This window comes from Acanthochromis polyacanthus, chromosome 13 (genome assembly GCF_021347895.1).
Source record: "Acanthochromis polyacanthus isolate Apoly-LR-REF ecotype Palm Island chromosome 13, KAUST_Apoly_ChrSc, whole genome shotgun sequence".
Classification (NCBI taxonomy): Eukaryota; Metazoa; Chordata; class Actinopteri; family Pomacentridae; genus Acanthochromis; species Acanthochromis polyacanthus.
In genome coordinates, this window is record NC_067125.1 from 7,132,016 (window position 1) to 7,155,326 (window position 23,311).

The 23,311-nt window shown below is 41.4% G+C and overlaps 2 protein-coding genes across 2 annotated transcripts; both read left to right on the forward strand.

Moving 5' to 3' along the window:
- The first annotated feature begins 899 nt into the window (after positions 1–899).
- Positions 900–10,872, forward strand: crk (v-crk avian sarcoma virus CT10 oncogene homolog). Its single transcript, XM_022209194.2, has 3 exons — positions 900–1,460; positions 2,220–2,809; positions 7,222–10,872. Exons 1-3 carry the CDS (start codon positions 1,241–1,243, stop codon positions 7,357–7,359), a joined length of 948 nt encoding a protein of 315 aa, XP_022064886.1. The 5' UTR covers positions 900–1,240; the 3' UTR covers positions 7,360–10,872.
- Positions 10,873–13,798: 2,926 nt separating this feature from the next.
- Positions 13,799–23,238, forward strand: ywhae1 (tyrosine 3-monooxygenase/tryptophan 5-monooxygenase activation protein, epsilon polypeptide 1). The gene is made up of 6 exons (XM_022209195.2): positions 13,799–14,040; positions 15,573–15,790; positions 16,411–16,517; positions 16,850–17,056; positions 17,935–18,071; positions 22,015–23,238. The coding sequence occupies exons 1-6, from the start codon at positions 13,977–13,979 to the stop codon at positions 22,065–22,067; spliced, it is 786 nt and encodes a 261-aa protein (XP_022064887.1). The 5' UTR covers positions 13,799–13,976; the 3' UTR covers positions 22,068–23,238.
- The last annotated feature ends 73 nt before the right edge of the window (positions 23,239–23,311 follow it).

Sequence of the window (23,311 nt, forward strand, 5' to 3'; positions counted from 1 at the left end):
CAGATGTTAGATAAGAGTCTTTTTGAACTTTAGACAGAGGCAGGCTAGCTGCTTCCAGTATTTATGCTAATCTAGGCTAATCTCGCCTTAGCTCTACATTCATACTTATTATACAGACACCAGAGTCTATTACATCATTTAATTCCCGGCAGGAAAGGGAAAAGATTTAGTTCACAAGACATTGGTGAATGTCTCATAGCCATTAAAAAGTATTAATGAGTACCTAGAGTAAAGTTCTTCTGAGAGAGCTAAAGTATAAATGTAGTTGCTGTAAGTTATTTGTCTGATTTCAATGGAGTAATTAACTTTTGAATTTTTTTAATTTAATACATTTCTGTGGTTTATTATGGACAAATATCCTTAAAGTGAACGTGAAACCAAGAGCAGTGAGGTATGTTTTAACAGTGTTTGACTGACACCTAGTGGTAATCTTTACACATTGCAACTCATCCGTTATACTTTGGAAGTTAGAAATACGAGGTATTATACAAGGTCTAATAAATGATTGCGAATGCAAAACCTAAAGTGTCCGCAGTGCAGTTACTCTACCGCCGCTGATCTGGTGCAATAATTAGGTAAGCTGCGGGTTTCACAATAATACGAAGGATAGACTGTCAAGTGTAACAGAGTTAGTGCGAGCAGAGAAAGCGGTCTACTGACTTTACCAACATAAAATCTTACAAATGTGGCTCTTTTCTAAACTAAATAAAACGTCCAAATACTGAGCGATAAACGATAGCAACTTTAGATAGTAAGATTTGACAATCGCGGCTGTCATATTTGTACGGTATCTGTTAAATATATTTGCTAAAAGGCGTCTCTGTAAAATGAAGTTTTATTTTGAAAGATGAGCAGCTTTATGTTTGCTTGGTTGCATGACACGTCACTACGTCACATCCGGTGAGTGGGGTCTTTTTTTGTTTTCCCGTATCCGCCATTTCAGTTTTTGAAGTTAGTTGTCATCGGCGGCTGGATTGTAGCTGGAATTCTGCCGCTAAAACCTCCTGTGTGACTGATAGAGCTGAATTCTGACCTCAGACCAAACAAGAGTCCCTTTCATAACACAGTTGAGCTCCTGTATCGGCGAATTGATGCCCAAACGGCCAGCTGCGGAGGTCGCCTGTTTACTAAACGTGCTCTAGGCGCTAAAGTTTTTGTATGAGTTGAAGGCTCTGCTTGTGGATAACGGGAGGGAGAGCAGGGAAGGCCCCGGTGAAGCCTCGGCTTTGGAGTGGATATCATGGCCGGAAATTTTGACGCGGAGGACCGCGGCAGCTGGTACTGGGGTCGGCTGAGCAGGCAGGAGGCTGTGTCTCTGTTGCAGGGACAGCGGCACGGCGTGTTTCTGGTCCGGGACTCCATCACCAGCCCCGGCGACTACGTGCTGTCGGTGTCAGAGAACTCCAAAGTCTCGCATTACATAATTAACAGCATCAGCAACAACCGACAATCCGGTCCAGGTAAGACAGCGGAGGTGGGGGGGCTCGGTATATGGAGATGCTGATGTGACCATTCTTGCATGACTTGCACCAAAGGAGATGCGCAATAGTGCCTTTTCCAGTCTCCAGTGTGGGAATACGACAGGCCAGACTCAGGGAAACGTGTCTTATGAAAAGGCAAACCTTACCTATAGTGATGATTTCAGTGCTCAGACAGACCACTCAGTACATATTATACAACACATTGTTGAGGGAAATCATACATAGACGGACGTCTGTGTCACTATAGACGCCGGGGTGGGCGGTGTGACTTCTGAAATAGCAGACTACCAGTGTGACTTTTGGCCTGTGCACCGTTCATATTAGCTGAATGTACCAACTAGGAGAGTTGCAGATATTTAAAAGTCTTTCATTCATGTTGCCAGGTTGTGACAGATTTTGACCAGACGCTGCCCCTTGTGGGTTTTTATCCTGTATTTGAATTGCAGCAGATTATTTGTTATATTTCCTCATAGCTTTTTTTTCCTTCTCAGAATTACACAGGCCTTTTTTAAGGAACAAAACAAACATGCATGGGGGAAAATTGTAGAATAAGGAAACAGAAATACTTCCTGGTCATTCTGGAAATCACCTCCATCATGCTTGGGTGCATAAATAGCCCAGAGTTCAGATCACCCTGATGTGAACATGTCTGAGCAGGTGTGTTTTAGATGACAAATGATATCGTTTTGTGTTTCTGACTCCTCTCTTTCTTCCATCTTCCTAATTTTTTTTGACCAGGTTTGGCTCCTCCGAGGTTCCGTATTGGTGACCAGGAGTTTGAAGCTCTTCCTGCTTTGTTAGAGTTTTACAAAATCCACTACTTGGATACCACGACCTTGATAGAACCCATCAACAAGTCTAAACACCCAACCTTCATGAGCAGTGGTCCCGGTGGAGGCCCCCCACCGCGCCTGGAAGACGAGTATGTCCGAGCACTTTTCGATTTCCCCGGCAATGATGAAGAGGATCTCCCGTTTAGGAAGGGTGATATACTCCGAGTTCTGGAGAAGCCAGAGGAGCAGTGGTGGAACGCCCAGAACTCTGAAGGCCGCACAGGGATGATCCCAGTGCCGTACGTAGAGAAGTACCGACCGGCGTCTCCAAGTTCGGTGGCAGGGTCTGGTGCGCCTGGAGGTGCACCGGGTGGGATGGGGATGCTAGGGAACTCTGATGGCTCTGCAGCCCAGCCTGGTGCTCCACTGCTGGGAGACCCCAGTCAGTACGCCCAGCCCACCCCCCTCCCAAATCTCCAGAATGGACCTGTGTATGCCAGGGCCATACAGAAGAGGGTGCCCAATGCCTACGACAAGACTGCCCTGGCTTTAGAGGTAAATATGGATGCGAATCAAGTGTTTTTGTTGAATCCATACATTATTTTGCCAAGCATTGTAAACCAGGAGAGCGTTAGGAACAAGGCTGTAGGACCAGCCCTTTAAGTTTATCAAGGCTGAGCTCACATTCTTTGGCTTTCTTTCCCTGTTGGGAGTTTGGTTATTTCTTTCTCAGTATTCTTTGAACCTGGCGAAGAGCTATCCGGGTCAGAAGGTGCTCAGCTAGTTAGGTTTTCTTGATAAACTGGTAACTTTATTTCTCTTTCTCACAGATCAATCTAGTGACATCAACCTGCATGAAGTTTGTCCATGACAGTTAGTATCTCATCCTAGTGGGCTTCTGCTGTTGTCAGATGAGGCTCACTTGGTCTCTTGCTTCGATCTGAACCTAATAGGCCACTCAAATATGAAAACAGCCATTAAGCTGTGCTTGCTGCTCACAGTGGCTGGGCTGCTAAACTGTCCGGAAGTGAGAGCGGGGCTCCCACGGAGCAGGTCATTGGGGGAAGGAAATAGTTTGTGTTTGGGAACAGCACCATTTCCTCTGGTCTCTGTGAAGCCAGGAGTCCAGCTGAGCCAGGAGAGGGACTAGGAGGCAGGCTGGACTGAGCATGCTCTCTTCACTCCTACAGATCCCAGCACAGATCCAGTCTTGAACCACTTAAATCTATATGCACATTTTACTTCTTTTGTGGAATTGAACGACTAGTGAGCTTTTGTTGGATGATTTGTTTTTTTCCCAGCTCATTTTTAATTTTTTTTCTTTTTTGACAGAGAAATCTTTTGTATGAGTTGGTTTCTACCCCTCCCACCTGTGGTAGTCTTCGCTGGGTTTGGTCTGTTTTCTGACTCTAGTTGGCCATTAGTGACTCAGCATGGCGGCACTGGACAGTTAATAATTAGCTTGCATTTCCTCGTCTCAGTAAACCCACAGATTGTGAAGATCTTTCTTTATCTTCAGCAACTGAAACAAACTTTGAGTGTGCAATTTGTTTCACGCAGTTCTACAAAAGTCTTCCTCTGTTACATGTTTTCTAAACCCCAACACGTAAAATATTTCAGCATCATGGAGTTGCAGTTTATTATAAAGTTGTATTTAAGCTCCATTTCCAATCTTTGCAAAGCTCAAAGTCCATGCATATAGTTGGAGATAAGGACAGGGAGCATTATACATGAACGCCTGTGCAAATTTGACCAGTCCACATCAGAAGCCCTGCAATAAATTAGCACTGCAACTACTAGTTGTTTATGTGACAGCTTTATTTTGTGGTCTGTAAGGTGCCTGTCACATTGGGAAAAATAGCTATGAGAATTTCTTACAGCCCAGTTTCAACCAAGCATTAACATATTTGCATAAAGGCTTTAAAACTTTCAAATGAGTAGATGTGAGAAATGTTAAAGATGCTGAAAACATTCTACTTCATTAAATGGTAAAAGTGAGCAGCAGACCTTGACGTGAAAAACTGAGAGTACAGAATTGTTTGAAATATGATAAAAACGATAAAATCAACCTTCAGATTAGTTGATCATTGCAATTGCATAACGCTGGTGTTTGTGGTATTTTGTGTCCCTCCTCTGTATGTAGGGAGCCAAACACCTTCTGCTACTTTGAACAAATACAGTGAACAATAATATCAATATGTGATCTATATGGCTTTTTATGTCAGGATGACAGTTTCTAAAGGTGGAGCCTGTGATTCACTAGTCCGGTGTGTCCTGTGTTCATCTATACTCATGCACAGAACAGAGCAAAGGGGGCAGTTGGAGCAAAAGGGATGCTAGCTTTGACACATTCTAACTATCCAAATATGCTAACAAGCTAAATCTCAACAATCATTCTCCAGAATCACAGACTCCAGAGGTAAAGCATTTCACAGGCCCTTCAGCGCCTCTATTTAAAGCCTCCTGAATGCACTGCTTGGGGATATCCTGGGCTGAACCTCAGCTCTGACATGGTTGGCGTTCCGTATTTTTTTTTCAAAATGCGAGATTTAGCAACCGCTGGTCTTTTTGTCATTGTACGTCAGGTGCACCATCTTTGAAAAACACCGACTGTTGCTCTACTAAAACACTAGAATTGTTTCCTCATGCAAAATTATTACAACCAGGGACCCACACAGCTCACAGACAGCAGCAGCCAGCAGTTTTAATTAATGATATCCACCAGCAGCAGTGAGGCACGCACACAGTCACTTCGAGTTAATACCGTCGTTTTGCATCTCAGAAGATTAGAGCTGAAACCGTACTTGTCAGTTATTTTCCTAAGTCAATTTTCAAGCACAGATGGTGGACTTCTCCTGTTTCAGGTTCTTAATTCTGAAGATCTGCTGCTGTTTTTTGACTTATGTGAAAGTATTTCTGGTGAGAAAATTAGAATTTAGTTTGCCGAAAGAGAGTTGTACACAGCTAAAAAAAAATACATTTGTGGCTGTCTTGTCATTTTAAGTGTGTCTTTTCTGAGGTTTATGTTTTGTATGTGACTTAAATTCATGAGATAAATCACTATAAATATTAAGCATACAATTGCAGACAACTTTAATATTCATAAATAATTACAATCTACAGTCTTCTCTTCTTTACCCATATGTGAGGTTGAAATTTTTAATATTCGTCTAAAATGTTTTTTCTTTAGGCCTTCTTTTTCAGACAACGTACAGAAAATACATTTTAAAGTTGGTCTCCATGTTCTTCCTTAATTAACCTGAAGTTCCAACTGTTCTCAAAGAATTCCTATGCTTTGTAGGGCTGGTCCGAATACTGGTTTCTGACCTCCAAGTATTCGGGTCTTATTAAAGACGAATATCCGAATATTCGTTCCGCCCCTTAACATTCGACGGGGTGGGGGGTGCGCGGTGGCAGCTTGTGGCGGAGACGGCCCGAATATTCGGATCCGTTCGTCTGGTCTCCCGGGTCCAAATTTTGCCTTTGTTTTGTCTTCAGTTAAACTGAAGAATTCCCAAACAGCGGAGGTCTTCAGCATCTTTTCTTGTGTTTATGCAACGAAGTGAAGCGTGACGTCAGAGTCGGCAGCAACCTGGTCATTCAGGTGGATGAGCTGAAATGAGCCAAACACGACGGGACAAACACGACGGGATGAGGCGAAGGGAAGAGACGAGCTCCGAATATTTTCGTCTTGGGGGAGAAAGGGGTGATCACATAGACATATGTGTATATGTTTATGTGATCACACGACGAGATGAGCCGATGTGGGCTGAAGGCGGACGGAGGGAAGACAGTAACACCGCATATTCTTTCCGCCCGGTAACGTCCGACGGGGGCGGGGGGGGGCAATATTCAGATACCAAAATTAATATTCGGGATATTCGGGTCCAGCCCTAATGCTTTGATCATGTATATAATCCACAACAAACTATTGGTGGGACAAAACAAGCTTTTGACCTCTTCACTTTCATTCTGACTTTAAAGAACAAATAATTAATTTCAAAGATCCTGCTGTTTTTAGTCGCAGCCCTACATGCGATGGAGTCATATCCAGAACATCCAGACATGTCCTGGATATGCTGCTAGTCAGACATTTAACACCAGCAGGTTTGTCAGCGCTGCTAACAGGTTATCAGTGTGATCCTTTGCTGCCTGTTCAGCCGTCGCTCGTATAGACTTGAACTTTGGAACAGTCTGTTAGTAATTGTTTGCTCAGGTTCAGTGGCACAGGAGCAGCCACTCCTTGGCCTGTGCAGGTCAACTGTAATCACACACGTTTCCACCCAGCTGCTGCCCCACAGTTATGGATCCTTTTCCACTTATTTATTTGGAATATTTTCCCAACAGATCGTGGCTGCTGATTGATCAAACACAAAAAGTAGAGAGAAGCACGAATGCTAACGCACGTCTAAATTTCTCTTTTTTTAGTGCATTTAGAGCTATAACAATTAAGCAATTGTTCAGTTGAAAAAGACTTGGGAAGTGCTTTGAATGAGTCCATTAATTACTTTCTAAATCCAAATTCCAAATATTCCTTGATTTCAGCCTCTTAAATGGGACAGGTCCTCCTTTTTCTTCACATGCATGACAGTGGACAGCATATGTTGAGGTTTTGTGCTGGTGTCCAGATAGAAGAGGCAGACAGGACATACTAAGAGGGGCGTTGTGATGTTATGTCTTCTCTTTTTATTTTTTAAACAAATATATTTTGTAGACTAGACATGAATTAATTAGGCAGGGAAATCTCTATGTATCCTTGACATGAGGCCTATCTTAGCTGGCATATTTACTTCTAAATAACTGAAGTCATTAATGGATTGCTGACTAACTTTCTGTCGATTGTTTGTGTCATCTCTACATGACATCAGTGTACGTGCCAGGACGGTTGATTATGTACATGTGAGTTGTCGTTGCTTCTGCTGCACACATTTCTGCACTCTCACACCGGCTGTCCTCTGCCTCCCCAGGTGGGCGACATGGTGAAGGTGACCAAAATAAACGTGAACGGCCAGTGGGAGGGGGAATGTAAAGGCAAGCGTGGCCACTTTCCCTTCACACACGTCAAACTGCTGGACCAGCACAACGCCGAGGACGAACTGAGCTGAGAGCGGACAGCCGGGCCGCTACCAGGACACTAGTATTAGACCCTTCCTCCCTTCTCCCTCTCTCCCTTCCTTCCTTCCTTCCCTCCCATTCTGCACACCCACTCGCTCCCCTCTTTCCTCAGCGTTGTCTCCAGCTTTTACCTGCACCAAGTATGGTTTCAGAGAATCACTGAGAACAAAAACCGGCCCTCGTTGGACCCCACGTACTGCACACATCCTCCATTGTTACCCACCTACATAATCATACCCACCCTCCTCCTCCGCCTGCTTTCACTGACGGACTGACTCGGATCATATTCTCTACTGTGGAACACGGAAGATAAACTGAATCTCCTGTTCCATGGATATGGCAACGCCCTTTAGTCCCTCCCTCTGTCGTGTCTCGGCCACGGACACGTTATCAACACTCACTCCTCAGGAGACTCCTCGCCTCAGAGTTCAACCACTTCCTCTTCCTGTGTCGGAGCCAGTAGATAACTGCTCAGTCTCATCCGTCATCACGGTTTCAGCGCTGTAGCTTCACTCGTGCTGCATTCATGTCGATTGGAATACACTAATAACCTGAATAGTACCAACACAGTTTTTATGCGTTTTCTCTACAGGGTGTCCCTAAAGTCTGGACACACAGGAAATATTAACTATCATTGTTTTGCCTCCACAGATTAAATATGGTTTTGTTGAAAGATCAAATTAATCTGCTATCTTTCCATATCTCCGTCCTTCACATCCACTGAGAAGTACCAGTTTATATTTAACCCGTGGAGGCAAAAAAATGATAGTTAATGAGATTTCCTGTGTGTCCAGACTCTAGAGACACCCTGTAGTTTGTCATTTTGAGATGCTTGTTTGCTATCTTGCCAAGAGTGAAGTGAAAAGATTGATTCCCACCTTATGTGCACTGAAAACACGAAGCTGCAACCAGGAGAGGCTAGCTTAGCTTAGCATGGACTGAAAGAAGGGGGGAAACGGCTAAACATTGAGTCGTTTCCTTTACACTTTGGATTAAGCAAACAGGATTTGACATGTTAATTAGTGAGCTTAAGGAGTTCTAGTGTTACCTTTGGACTGAGCCACGCTGGCTGCCGTTTGCAGTCTCGGTGCTGTGCTAACTGCATGCCGGCTCTAGGTTCATATTTAGTGTTCCAGCATCAGAGTTCTCATCTCGTCAAAAAAGCAAGTAACTATATTTACTAAAATGTCAAACTGTTCTTTTGATCCTGACCTTCAGTGCTTGCATGCAGGAAGTGATGAATGTGAACGCAGTAAAACTACATTCGCCTTTCATCTGAGATATTGAGGTCTTCACTAACATTCGTTCTACCAGACAGTTATTGAAGGGATTTAAGTTTCTTTGCATCATAAAATGAGCATTCAGTGATTGAATAATGTTTTGTACTTGAGGTGAATGGTATTTTGAAGTTTAAGAGTATGCATCTAACAATGTTCAGACTAGACATGAATGCAGCATTGCTTTGGGTTAAACCAAGACTGTGAAAGGCGGGAACAGCGTGGCTCAAATCCAGCATTTTGGAGAGAAGATTTAACCGACAAATACCGCACCTCGGAAAGAAAAGGAAGAGCTCAGTCAGCTGGAGGTGTACAGTTCTTCTGGAGGAGCAGACCAAGGACCAGTCCAGCGTTCACCCCACCCTCCCACCAAGCACTAAATGGAGAACGTAAAACTGAGTTAAGACCAGCATTTAGGAGCGACTTCATGTAGTTATAGCCATACAGCAGGCCCCAGCAGCAAACCAGAGAAACTGCAGCACTGTTGTGGAGGTGGCGATAAAGCCAAACACTACATCCTCTCACCTCCCAGCCCGGCTAACCTCGGCCCCCAGCCACCCATCACCTACGACCAAGTACCACCAAGTAGTCTTTTGTAAGAAAAAAAGAACGTATTGTTATGAAATGATGTACTATGTGATTATCATTACATGCTAAATATTGTTTTTTGTTATCTTTGTAGTTTTCTTCATAGCTGGTTTTGTCCGGGGGGGGGAACACTTTTTACTGCTGCGTGTTGGGAGGGAGCGATGGGTCGGCGGTGCAAAATGGACGAACTGACTGTGGATGGGGCACATCTGTTTGCCCCCAGCCCTCACAAGGCCACATGTGTTCCCTTTCTGCGTCTGATGTACATGATTGAAGTTGAACAGAGTGAATGTAGGCTGTCCACCATGTTAGTTAGTGCTGTCCTCTCATGTTAGTGCTCTCCATTCAGCTCACTAAATATACCTTAGCAAGACAGACTGCTCCGTGTTCACATCTTGTCAAATGCGTGCAAGAAAAGACTAACTGGTATTATTTGGTACCTGCCCTTTGTTTTTAACCTTTTAATAATCTTGTTGCCACCTTGCACCGGTGAGTTCTTTTAATCCTCGGCCTTATCAGCCTGTGTTTCCTTTGTGCTTCCTCAGTTAATCCTCTTCCACTCTTTTATTTAAAGCCTCATCCAGTTGAAGTGCACAAGCCAAAACGGACTTTTCCTTTTACTGTTTTATCTTTTTTTCCTGTGCCATTTCCTCTTGCCAAGAAATTAAGTTGGAGTTCAAATCGCCTTTTTTTTTTTTCTCCCTTTCTAAAGGTTGTTTTCTGTTGAGATTGAATCGGTCTGCTTGTTGACACCTGACAATCATCCCCCTCATGTATCATAATGCACACTGGTTTGGACTGAAGCAGGCTGGGAGTGTAGCATAGACCTTTGCCCGAGCGAACTTTGTCTCATTTAAATTTGACCTGTGAGAACTCTGTGTCTCAGGGTTCCTCTCAGATGTCATGCTGCAGTATTTCTGGCCACCACCTCATGTCACCTTTAGGTGGCACTGTTACAATATTCAGAAAGATGAGGTCCTTGAAAGCATTCTCTGCCAGTGCTTATGAGAGGAGATGAAATTTGATTTTTAACAGAATGCACTTACTGCTTTCACACTGCATTGATATGTGCTCTCCTTTTTAGGGTTGTAATTATCCTTAATTGCTCCCACACATTAGTCTCTGACCTTTATAGCTTTGCCTAACAAGCCCTGTCCTGCTTTCACACTTAATTTTCAAGCTGGCCGTATCCCAAACCCACGTTATATATAAGATCTACTATTTAAAAATATTTGGCTGACGTCTTGGAAAAATCCGGTCTAGGAAATGAACATTTGCGTTTACTGCCAGCTTTTGACACAGTCCATTTTTGTCTGTGTAGTAGTGATCAAATCATGCTTCTTTGTCACTCACGCTGCACATAGCAGGTGCTTAGCTACATAAATCATTATCTGATAAATTGGGTTGCCGATGAAACCACCAAGAAGTATTTTTTTAGTAGCCCTGCATGAAGTCATTCATTTCCTTTCATGCAAAGGAAGGGGTGGCGAAATGCCAGTGGAAATTGTGTTAATATCAAAAGGTGCCATTTTATTATAACACTATATTCTTTCAAGACAATTGAAATTACCTTTTTATTTTCTGTAGCATGTAATGTGTTAATATACTAGTAAATAAAGTCAAACCCATGACAAACGATTTGTTTATCCTGGTGGATTTTTGTATGCTGAAGGAAAAATATGAACGTGTTCTGTGTTGCTGAATTCGGAACCACTATCATAAGAGACTATTTTAATACTGTCCATTTTAATTCATGACTAGAAACCAGTTTTCATTCACACTACATGTGGCAGTTACCTAGCTACAGGAATGATTGCCATGCATAGTGCTGTGACATATTTTTAGAAACACTGTATGAAGTCAGTGTACAATAGGAGTGTATTCAAACACGTAAAGCTAACGTGAACTTTCGTATACACAGTAGTACTGCTTGCAAAGGAAAAAAAATACTGCTGTGAAATGTGTTCTAGTCTGTTGCTTTTGGCAGTGATATTTCATAATGAATTATGTATTAAGGAGCCTAAACAAAGGACACTGGTGTTGGGGTTGAAGTTAAACAGAACTTTATGAAAGTATTTGGCTTTAAGGTATTTTTAATGCTAATTTAATGGTGATAACTGAGTAAATGAAGGTGTAAATTTTCATTTGCTTTAATATCTAACTTTTCCAATTCCACTGGCTTTTACTAAGCAGTTATGTATCTACTAAAAACCTCTGAGAGAAATTTGAGATAACATCTACCTATTAATTATACACTTGAAAAGCACATGTAAGTAACTTTGTCAGTGTGTATTTTGAGATAGTAGTTATAGCGGTCCTGCGTGCGGCCCCATATCACAATATTTGACTATTTTGCTGAATATACTTTGAATGGCAGGTGACCTATTGTCCTTTTTGTGTGTTGTTCTAACATAACAGCACTTTCCAATCCTTCATATTAACATCAAAATATTGTCTGTCAGAGTGTCATTTCACCTGACCCACAAAAGTATTTTTCTCGCTAGCTGTGCAGATATGTAAAGAACTGAGATGTCCCCACTGAAACATACACTTCCATTCAAAAGTTTGGGGTCATCCAGACAATTTCATGTTTTCCTTAAAAACTCACACTTCTATTCATGTGCTAACATAACTGCACAAGGATTTTCTAATCATCAATGAGCCTTTCAACACCATTAGCTAACACAATGTAGCATTAGAACACAGGAGTGATGGTTGCTGGAAATGTTCCTCTGTACCCCTATGGAGATATTCCATTAAAAATCAGCCGTTTACAGCTAGAATAGTCCTTTAGCACATCAACAATGTCTGGACTGTATTTATCATTCATTTAATGTTATCTTCATTGGAAAAAAAATGCTTTTCTTTAAAAAATAAGGACATTTCTCAGTGACCCCAAACTTCTGAACGATAGTGTACTTAGAGTGCCACGGTCACATGATGTTAACGTGATCTACAGCTATTTGTCCCACAAATGTATCCAGTTTTTATGTTCTCCTGTTTGTTGTCTACTTCTCTCGGTTTTCCTTTTCTCTCTCCCGTTTACCCTCAACCCAACAGTCCACGCAGATGGCTGCCCTTCCTGATCCTGGTTCTGCTGAAGGTATGCTGTTGAAGGTCTTAATCTCAATTTTTGAATCAGTCAGGTAATTTGTCAGGCTCTGTAATATTGTAGGTTCTTCCCCTTAACACTTAAGTGGGATTCATTTGTATTATACTGTATATAGTATTTTGAAACGAGTTAAGTAATTTGTTAAAATGTATAATATTGTACTGTCTTCACTTAAATATTTTAATAATTAATCCCAAAAAAAATTAGGCTATGTAATGTTGGGGGGTCCTGACCTTAATTTTAAAATAACACATGTAATTTGTTGGACTATAGAAATATATATATATGTTGTTAACATTTAGGTTAGGTAAATTTGTATTATACAAGGCTTTATCAAAAGAAGAAAGAATTGAACTGGTACTTCTCAGTAGACATGAAGGATGGATATATGGAAAGATAGCAGATGAATTTATTGCACGTCATCCAAAGAGGATTCCACTTGGCTTTTCCACGGTGGTGACGATGGTTAAAAAGTTTAAAGAAACAGGCAGTGTCATGGACAAACTAAATAGGTCATGGCTAAAATTCATGCTAGCCCCTAAAAATCACTTCCCTAACCCTAACTCTATCGTTCCATATGCCCATCCTTCACCTCCACTGAGAAGTACCAGTTCAACTTTTTCTTCTTTCAACAAAGCCATATTTAATCTGTGGAGGCAAAAAAAATTTCCTGTGTCCAGACTTTAGGGACACCCTGAATATATTATTCCAGAGTCAAAGTTAATCTTAACTTTAAAATTTGTTTAGTAATTTATTGGATAATTTTGTGGGGTCTTAACATTTAAGTTAGTCAGGTTAATTTGTAAGATATATATAAGTGTCTTAACCCTAAAGAAGCCAGTTAGATAAATTTATTTTTTATATAATATTGAAGTGTCTTAACAATTCGGTTAGTCAGTGTAATTTTTATTATATACAATATTGTAGGGTCTTAACTTCAACATTTTATTTAGTAAGATAAATTTGTGTTAGATGTCGTATTCTTAACCGTAATATTTAAATTAGTCATGTGGATTTGCAATATAGTATGATCCAATATAGGGATTTAACCATGAGATGTAATATACTCTGATACATTTACATTATAAATCCCACCGTGGAGTCTTAACCTTAGTATTTAAACTTGATAGGCAAATCTTATTTCTCTACCGAAAAGCACAATTTTTAATAAGCTCTATATAAATGACGCCTGTACTTGGGCCACCTTGACTAATTGTTTTTTTGTTTGTTTGTTGTTATTCTTTGCTTTATCGTTCATTTATTTTAAAAACAGGACAGAATTGCTGCCGGTTTAACACACTGATTGTAGATGTAACGAACGAAGATTCAGTGTTGGTTACTCTTTAAACGAGGCTACAGCAGCTCTGCCCACTGCTCTACAGAAAAAACAGAAAGAAACGGGGACCAATCAGAGGCGCCGGTTTGTGTGCGTATGGGCAGGACCCGGATGAGGCCGGTCGCCATCTTTGCTCCATCCCAGCAGCAGCGCAGCCGGCGGGGCGGAACACCACTCATCGACCCAGTCGGTTTCTAGGAACCGCCGATACACCGGGCACACCGCCGTGTTTATCACTGAAGACCTACCACTTTGATCAGCTAGTCTGCTACTCTACCCGCATCTCGATACACAATGGGAGAGCGAGAGTGCTACGTTTATGAGGCGAAACTTGCCGAGCAGGCGGAGCGATATGATGGTAAGGCGCACTCTCAAGGCCGGCTCGGAGTGTCGGCCGCTGGGACTTTTTCTGTGAGCTTGCTAACACAGCAGCGCTACATTGGAGGGCTTAGCCGTGGTTGGCTACAGAGCTAACTTAGCTACTACTTCTGTTTGTAAGCAAACTATTTGTTGACACGGCATGTGGTCTCGTGTTGGAGAAAACTATCGGAACATTAATATAATGGCTAATGCCAGAAAGCCTTCTTGTTTTCGGATAAGTCCACGATAGAGACAGACATTGGCTAACATTAGCGAAAGGGGCTATAACAAAATGGCGGATTACTGGAGCGTGAGCTGTCAGGGGTTGCCTCCCCTGCACCATGCTAACTCTGTAGCTTCACACTTGAGCTCGGTTAGCCGCTATAGCTACTCCCAGGGTCATTTAATTGTAATGTATTAAGCTACAAAGTTTTGCATTACTCCACTAAAAAGGATAGTCGTCTTCAACATTAGATAGACATAGTGAGATTAGCTAATTGAAGCCTACCGTGTGTTAGCAGGGAGTGGGAGGGCAGCTGTTCGCTTTGTGGGGTGTTCCCCTTCTGCAAGCAGGCTGCACAGATCGATTGGCGAAAATGACTCCCTCTTCCTCTATCTGGTTCACTCCTGTCAGCCTGTCATGCCATTACAGGCCTTGTAGAGGCTGTTTTTAGACGACAGCCTGTGCCACCGGTCATACGTTGCCCAGTAACGTTAAGTGAATGTACCATGACTCATTCACGGGATTTGGACCGAGTGTATTTACAGAGTGATTTATGATTTACTGGCTGAATGGTAATCTGGCTGGAATGTAGTCCAATTCATATTGTTATTCTGCAGTGGGTTATCAGATCGTGATATGCTGTTAAAGAATTAATTTGTAGAGTATGGAGAAGTCAAATATTTTTTAGATTGCTTCAGCCACTGGCCCAGGCTGTCCTCTTTAACCCACAAAGTTAGTCATCATTATCAAGTGGTGATGTCCCAACAGCTGTAAATGATGGCATACAACTTTTAACAAGAAAGGGCTTTACATGTCGTTGATTTTCATATGAATGTGTTTTCTGGATTGGTGCCAGTAGGTAGGTAGCGGTTTGGTAAAAAAGCAGCCTCAGCATATACCCTGAACACCCTCTGTCATGGCACACCTAAACCTGTCCTGGACATTTTATGAGCCAAAAATTATTATTTCTCAGCACAACTTCACAGCCGGCCAAATGCTTCATTCATTAAGCACTTTTTTTTATTAACCAAAGACCCATGGAATTGCCAGTTAAATGACAATATTTTTCAGTAAGTATTCACAGGTAGCATAGATTTACATCTCAATCATCAGTAGAGGCTGCACTTAAAAGAAATGAGATGTTAGATATTTTATAGTTTTTGAATATTAACCGTGATTTAGTCAGCCACTCTAGTGAGAAGCTCCTCTGTCAAGTGTACCATGTGGATGCACAGGTAATTCAAAGCAAGTTCTTCTTGTTACAAATCACAAGTCTCAAAGGAGTGTTACACTTGCTTCCTCAACAGAGATGGTGGAGGCGATGAAGAAGGTGGCCAGTATGGATGTGGAGCTCACAGTTGAGGAGAGGAACCTGCTGTCAGTGGCCTACAAGAATGTGATCGGAGCTCGGAGAGCCTCCTGGAGGATAATCAGCAGTATCGAACAGAGGGAAGAAAACAAGGGCAGGGATGAAAGCAAGGGCGGAGAAGAGAGACTGAAGATGATCCGGGAATACAGGCAAATGGTAAAGCACTCTATGCAGGCTCAGTATGTCTCTTCATAAAAACAAGCTTAGAATTTGTATTTAGACTGTGTCTACCAGAAGCGTGTATATTATTTCACTGTGTGTCATTGTCCCAGATATGTTTGTTATTTCAAAGCATTTCAGATTTGCTGTGTTAATGTGTGATCACCAACTCATGTTAATGATATACACTATGAGCAGCTACTGGACAGACTGCATCTGAGTCATAGTTGGCATGTCCTCCACTCTCGCCTGCTTTTATGAAGGGAAATAAGAGCTGCTATTATTCTGGGAGAGGCCAGAGTGTGTTAGAAAGATGGGAGATGCAGCTGGACTGCAGTCAGCCTAATGGGATTCAGCAGTGGGTACACCTTGATTTCATTAGCTGCTCTCTAACTCCTTGGGGGGGACGTGTTTCTGTTATCACTTTGGAAATATTACAGCAACTAGCTGATCATGAGAATGTTGTTAGCATGGAACTTAAAGGTGCGATTAATGTTCCAAAATACATGGACTCTCACTGACACAGTAACAGGAAGTATGATTTGTACTTGAGCAAGGGCTTTAGTGGTTATTGATCAAATAGTTGTTTCTGACTGAATAAATGTCTTTGTTTTCAGATTGAAAAGGAGCTCATGGACATCTGTAATGACATCCTGGGTATACTGGAAAGGCATCTACTCCCCTCCGCTGTCTCTGGAGAGTCTAAAGTCTTCTACAACAAAATGTACGAGCTTTGTGATCTAAATAAACAGGTTAATGGCTAAACATGCTGGGACTGACAAAGCATGTCAAATACACTTTTGTTTTTCAGCTCGCTAGTTGTTTAAGAAGTACTTTCAAGGCAGCAAATGTCATGGAAGTGGTTCATCTTAGACAAAACTATATCAGTATCAGGGAATTCACAAATTGTACACTAACTGTATAAAACAGAAGCCTGTGTTTCAAGTGACTCCATAGAGACCATCACAACACTGCAGCTTTTGTTATTTTGGTGAACGATACCAAAAGTCAATTTTGTCTACCTCTTTTTTAAATTTTTCTTATTCCCAATTCCAGGAAGGGTGACTACCACAGGTACCTGGCAGAGTTTGCCACTGGCAACAACAGAAAGGAGGCAGCAGAGAACAGTCTGGTGGCCTACAAAAGTGCCACCGATATAGCCTCAACGGACCTGCCACCCACGCACCCCATCCGTCTCGGCCTTGCCCTCAACTTCTCCGTCTTCTACTACGAGATACTCAACTCACCTGACCGTGCTTGCAGGTTAATGTTTCTTCAACACAGTGTCACTATCAGTACATGTCTTTTGCTTCATTAAGTGTGAAGAATGACAGTATTTTTTGTTGCGTAACACTTGAGCTACCCCCTCAAAGCTGTGTCAGCAGTCAGAAGAACCTCTGACTAAAGTCTCTTTCTCAGTTGACCCCCATCCCCTTCAGTACCATGTTCTGCTTTAGATTTAGGATTAGACTCAGACTTGGCAACAGCAGAGCATTAACACTGTCCCTTTAAAGCCGTTTTTGTGTGACTTTAGCTGCATGTCACATATATGTAAAGACATATTTAACAGGAACTCTTTGCAGATGAACATGACCTGAGTTTCATAAGCAGAATCTAAACACGTGATTATTGTAGAATATAGCTGAACATGTCCACTTTTAAACTAAAAGGTAAACAGTGACGGTCTAAGATTCAGACGGCTACACTTTCAGGTGCAACAAACCTAAGAATTAGATCCTGTCTACTTAAAAGGTGGGGGCTTTTATTCAGATTATTATTGTTCTTCAGAATTGCTTTCTAGTCTAATCTTGTACAGCTGAATTACACCAACATTACAACTTGACACTGTGCAGCGTAGACTAGTTTTACAACGTTGGAGCAAAGTTGCAGGCGAGGTAACAGCTGGAGTGGTGGATGGGTGGGATTCATAGATTTCTAAAGGAAGCAGAATTACATTTGAGCCATTTTAAAAAAGACTGGTGTTTTGTTTTTTTATTGAAAAACTGTCTAACTTTGATACACGAAGATTAATTTTTAGAGGTTTAATCAGTGACCAGAGAGAAACTTTAAGTATATTTCCTGACTGTTCAGACGTACATGTTGAAGCATGAGGTGATTTCAACAAAAGTGTGTTTGCTCAGGTTGGCAAAGGCTGCGTTTGATGACGCCATTGCAGAACTGGACACACTGAGTGAAGATTGCTACAAGGACTCCACACTTATCATGCAGTTGTTACGTGACAACCTGACACTATGGACTTCAGATATGCAGGGAGAAGGTAAGAGTCTCATACCATGGGTCTTTTTCTAACGCTAGCATCATGTTTTATATGACGCTGTATTAAATTTGTCTTCTTCTGCTGTGGACCTGTCCGTTACTGCAGAACCTCTCTTTTCAGGACTAACTGCTGACACTGAACTAACTCGCTCATCTCCTGTTATGCTCCTACAAAACATGTTCATTGGGTTTTCACCACGTTTTAATGCAGTGAGCAACTTCATCAATGTTCTGTTGTGCTTGTATGAAATGTTCTGCTTCCGTTTTTATGAGCTTTATGTTTTATGTGACATTCATTAAAAGTAAAAAAAAGCAGCAATAGTCTAAATAGTAAATTTAAAGTATCATGTTATCTAAAACGGTCTGTTACAGCTGTGTCCAGAGGCTGTTGTTTGTTAAAAATCTGTTTGCTCATCTTTGTGTGTTGAACCAAATGGTACAATAGGTGCAACTGGTAAACAGGCCAAAGTGATTAGTGGTAATGGGATGTTTTTATCTTGTCTTTACGTAGGACTACATAGTTTGAGCTTTACTTTATCTTAATTCTGCATATATTCCTAAGAGAAATGCCGTAATACTCCTGCTGAAAATCTGCTCTTACAGCATTCAACCACTTAAAAAGCTACAAAGCCACAGAGGATCAGAGGGTAAGGTCCTTTTCCAACAAACTTCCAGGAGCTTTGTCAGAGGTAGAAGTTCCTGGATATTACAGCACGTTATGGTTTGTGTTTCACAGCAGGGTGAATAATTAGAAATGCACAGAGTTCCTGCAGAAACCTTAATATACTTGACCGGTGGCATTCCCTGCTGAAAGCCCCACCTCAAAACTTCCTGAACCTTCATGAACGCTGGCCAGGGACTTTTTGTGGGGTGAAATTATCTGCCTGGAATTTAGACCTCGTTTCCTCCTGTGGAAATGCAGTTAGAAGAATTGATTTCCTCAAAAGGTTCCTGCTCTCCAGAGAAAGTTCCTTTAACTGAAACACGCTTCTTGATGTAAATTTGAAACTGTGTTTTAAAAAATGTATTTGTTGAGAGTGTCCGACGGTGAAGCTCAGACATAGTTTTCAAATGATCTACTGACTCCAGTTCGAGCAGCGAGGATCATGGTGCTCAGTGTGCATGTCCAGGTGTAGGGTTAGTTTATGTGAGGACAAACTGGAATCCTCCTACCTAACAATCGTCACCTTCTTTCCTAACCTTTAATATTTGAATCAGGGCTGAGTGATTTGAGGATTTTTAACTCTGGTATTGAGATCAGTGTGTGGATACATTTCTATAAATGAAATTACACACCAGATAAACTGTAGGGGGGCAGATGGACAAGGACAAATGTGTGCTTTAATTTTTAACCACCATGAGAAAAATTTAAAATTTGACCTTTTTGCGCACATTTTCTATGTATTCACAGTTGGACAGTAATAGTTAGAAACCACTGGTACATCTAATCTAACATGTAGGTCTCTGACAGCCCCTAGTCTACTTCTGAAACCTTTCCATTTGAGCTGTTTCACCAGATGTTAGCTTTACAAACTGACAGTACAAACTGCTTCACACTCCCAGATCTTGGAAGTGCTCTTTTCTAAGTATAAACTTGGAACAATGTGATGGGCTTAAATGTTTAATTGGAAGACTCCAACAGCTCTGTCTAAATGTGTCGGTCTGCAGAGCCACTTCCTGACTGCTGAAGTGAGTAGCTACCTGAAACTGACATGCGGTTATCACGTAACGTTAGCAGGTTTATGCAGGAAAAGACACGCCACGCTTTGGTTCTCTCCCACCAGTGGAGAGACACAGTCCACCCTGTTTAGACCTGAACATTTACATGTCTCTTCCTCGATTTCTGCCATTGAAAAAGCATAAAGGGTTTAGTCATCAGCACACATCAGAGTTTGCATCTGATCTGACTGGAGACAGCATATTACTGCAGTCTACCAGGTCAGAACGATTAGTCAGTTTGTTGTTCGTAGCTGCTGAGTTGCTAAAGCGTAAGACATTGTTAATTATCAAAGATAAAGTAGAAAGTTGTAGCATTAAAAAATGCAGCTTGGATATAAATGCTTCAGATCATTCAGCCCTGTTTGGTTCATTCTTTCTCTTCCTCCATTCATTGCAGCAGTTTGCGTTGGCTGCGTTGCAGAGCATCCTCACCTTCTTATTTGACGGTGACTCATCATCTCTTGTCTTTTTTTCATTCTCTCTGCTGTAGAGTCCTAAAGGAAACAAACCTGTTCATTTCCCATGTTAACTGTACTTTGTAAGTGTTGCTCACCCACGCCTTGCTGTGTGTGTGTGTGTGTGGCTGCCTTATTTTTACTCTGCACTAACTCGGGGATTAATGATTCAGTCCACTCACCTGTTGGCTTGTCGCTCACTCATTCAGCTCGGTTGTTCACTTGTGGTAACAGGCTTAGATCTTGTGGCTCCATCTTAGATCCTTCCCCACAGCCAGACACAAGCTGCTCTTCTTCAGATAGTTCTGCTGTGTGTCCACGTAGCTGCCTGATAAACCTGCACCAAGAAGCACAGGTTTAGATCGTTGTATCGGCATGCTGGACTGCCTGCACACACTGAACAGTTCAGTCGACCATTTTAATGAGAGCCGACCTCCAGTTACGACGTGTTCATGAAGTTTAGATGTAAAGTATTTGGTCCTGACATTGCCACTGCACATGTGAATGCATGTCTGTGTAAAAGCTAAACTGACAGAATTTTTAAACCCTGTTCACTCTGGTTTGTTTCCGTCCTCGCGCTGTATCAGCTCTGATTTCACCAAACACTGGTCAGTTATGTTTGGCATGCAGGTTTTTCTGGACAGATGTTGCCACTCGATGCAGTTTTTACAAAGGTCCACTTGGGGAAGTTTTTTTTTTTTTTTTTTTTTGTTAACCCTCCTGTTGTCTTCATTTACAGGCACCAAAAAAGATTGTTCTCTTTTCTGAGAAAAATCAGCAAAAAATCCCCAAATTTGTAAAAATTTGCAAAGTCTTCAGGAAGAAAATTCCTTAAAAGTTTTATTCCTTAAAAAATCCTCAAATTTGATAAAAAATGTTATTTTCAAAAAATGAATAAAAATCTTCCCAAAAAAGCCTAAAAATATCTAAAATGATTACATATTTATCAGTAAAACCTCTGATATTTTCTTTAAGAACATTCAGAAAAAAAATCAACCAAAATCCAGCGTTGTTGTTTTATTTTTTTTTAAATTTTGGTCGATCTTTTTTCTGAATGTTCTTAAAGAAATCTTTTTTTAACATTTTTTTTCACCAAAAAATTTCACTAAAATGTTGAAAATGTAGATGTTTTCGCTGTGAAAATATTTTTCTTTCCAACTTGAAACGGGTCCGTTTTGACCCGCAGGACGACTCGAGGGCTAAGGAGCGAGTTCATTCAAACCGATCTGACCTGGGATTATGTTTCCACTCCACACCCATTTAAAAGTAGTTTTTCCTGCTGCAAGATGACACTGTTCTTCAGCAGGGGTTTATTCAGACAGGACTGTGCTTAAGTGCAGTTTTGAGCTGGTTGTGCCTGAGTGTTTGTATTTTCTGCTGCGTTATATTTCTGCCTCACTTTGTTCCAAAAGTAAAAATTCTTCGTTTTAATCCACTGCATTGATTCGTCAGTTGGTAGCAGAGTTCTTAAAGTCTCACGTTCTTGGAAAAGAGAGGCAATGCAAATGCTGCAGCAGTCCTCCAACTATATAATAAAATCATTTCTATTTTCATCAAGATATTTCTCCGTGCTGAACGTACTCCTCTGTATACCCAATTTGAGCCATACTTTTACTTTATCATCAATTACATTTTATTACAGATAAAACCCAGAAAGAAACAGCCAGTATGTTAACCCGCCTGCCACTCAGTCACTGTCACGGTTGGATCCTTGCCAGATATTTTTTTTTTAATTCCACAAACGCTTACAGAAAGTTTTCTCTCCTGCAGGTGAAGAACAGAACAAAGAGGCACTGCAAGACGTTGAGGATGAGGCCCAGTGAGACTATGCCACCAACAGCCAACAACTTGAGACCCTCCCTCCTTCCTCTCACCTCCTCGCACTCCTCACACCCCCCCCCCCTCCTCCTCATCCTCCCCCTTCGTCTTCCCTCTCTGCGAGTCACCTTCCTTCTTCTTCTTCTTCCTCCTCCTCTTCCTCTTCTTCCACCCCTGCAGCTCCAGGACCCAGCAGGGTCACGGAGCCAACAAGTTTATTTTTCTTCTTCTTTTTTATTATTTTATATTAGCCCTCGCATCATTCAAGTAAATACCACTTAATTGAGACAGGAAATACGATGTTAGAAAGGCGAAGCTAAAGAAAGAGGTCCCTGGATTGTTTTGTGTTTTTGTCCTGGTACAAGCGGTTCTGAAACTGTTATCTTTGTTTTCATTATTGTATTTTTGTTTGGTTTTTGCTTTTTCTTTTTCCTCAATATTTTTATCAGTTGCTGGATGTATTGAGAATTTTTTCTTAATGTAATTACAGAAATTAACTTTTATTACTGATAATGTTGACTTAGTTATGGGAGCTGTTTTATCTCTGTTTTTAGTGAAATGTCATGCAGATCATTTTACCTTTTTACGGGCAGTTTGGAAGACTTACAAGTGCCCTTTTGTTAACTTAGTTTTTCAAAGGAAGTTGGCAAAATTCGCGATATCCACGTGGGGCAAAGAAGTGCTTAACTTTTACACCATAGTGATTCTGTTGTCATGTTTTCGTAGTTGTCCTTTGACTGTACTTTGTGCTGAAATACTGTAACTGTGCACACATGCTGACTCTCTGAAGGTTGATTTATCTGTAGCTTGTGGTTTTAATGGGGGGGATAAAAAGAGAAAAACTTGGGAGATTTCTCACCCGTCTTGAATTTGACCCCGCTCCTACGACAGAGAGCCCTAAAATGAAAATGGTCAGTGCTTGCATGAGTTAACAAATAATAATTAATATTCTTTTCTGCTGCTTCACCCCTGCTTTTTACTAAAACTCTTCTAGGTTCAGAGGGTTTCTTTCTTTTGCGGTTTCCTTCGTTGCTCTTCTTGTTTTGCTTCATTATGTGTAACTTGGAGCTGATTTGTACTACTGGATATCTGACTGGAGCCACAGACAGGGAATCTGTATTGTTCTTACTGAAACACAGCATGGAATTAACATTAAACAATCTAAATTAAACATTACTATTTGACTATGTTGATTTATTTTTTCTGCCTTTAGAAGACAGTCATGCAACAGGGTAACAAAATAATTAAT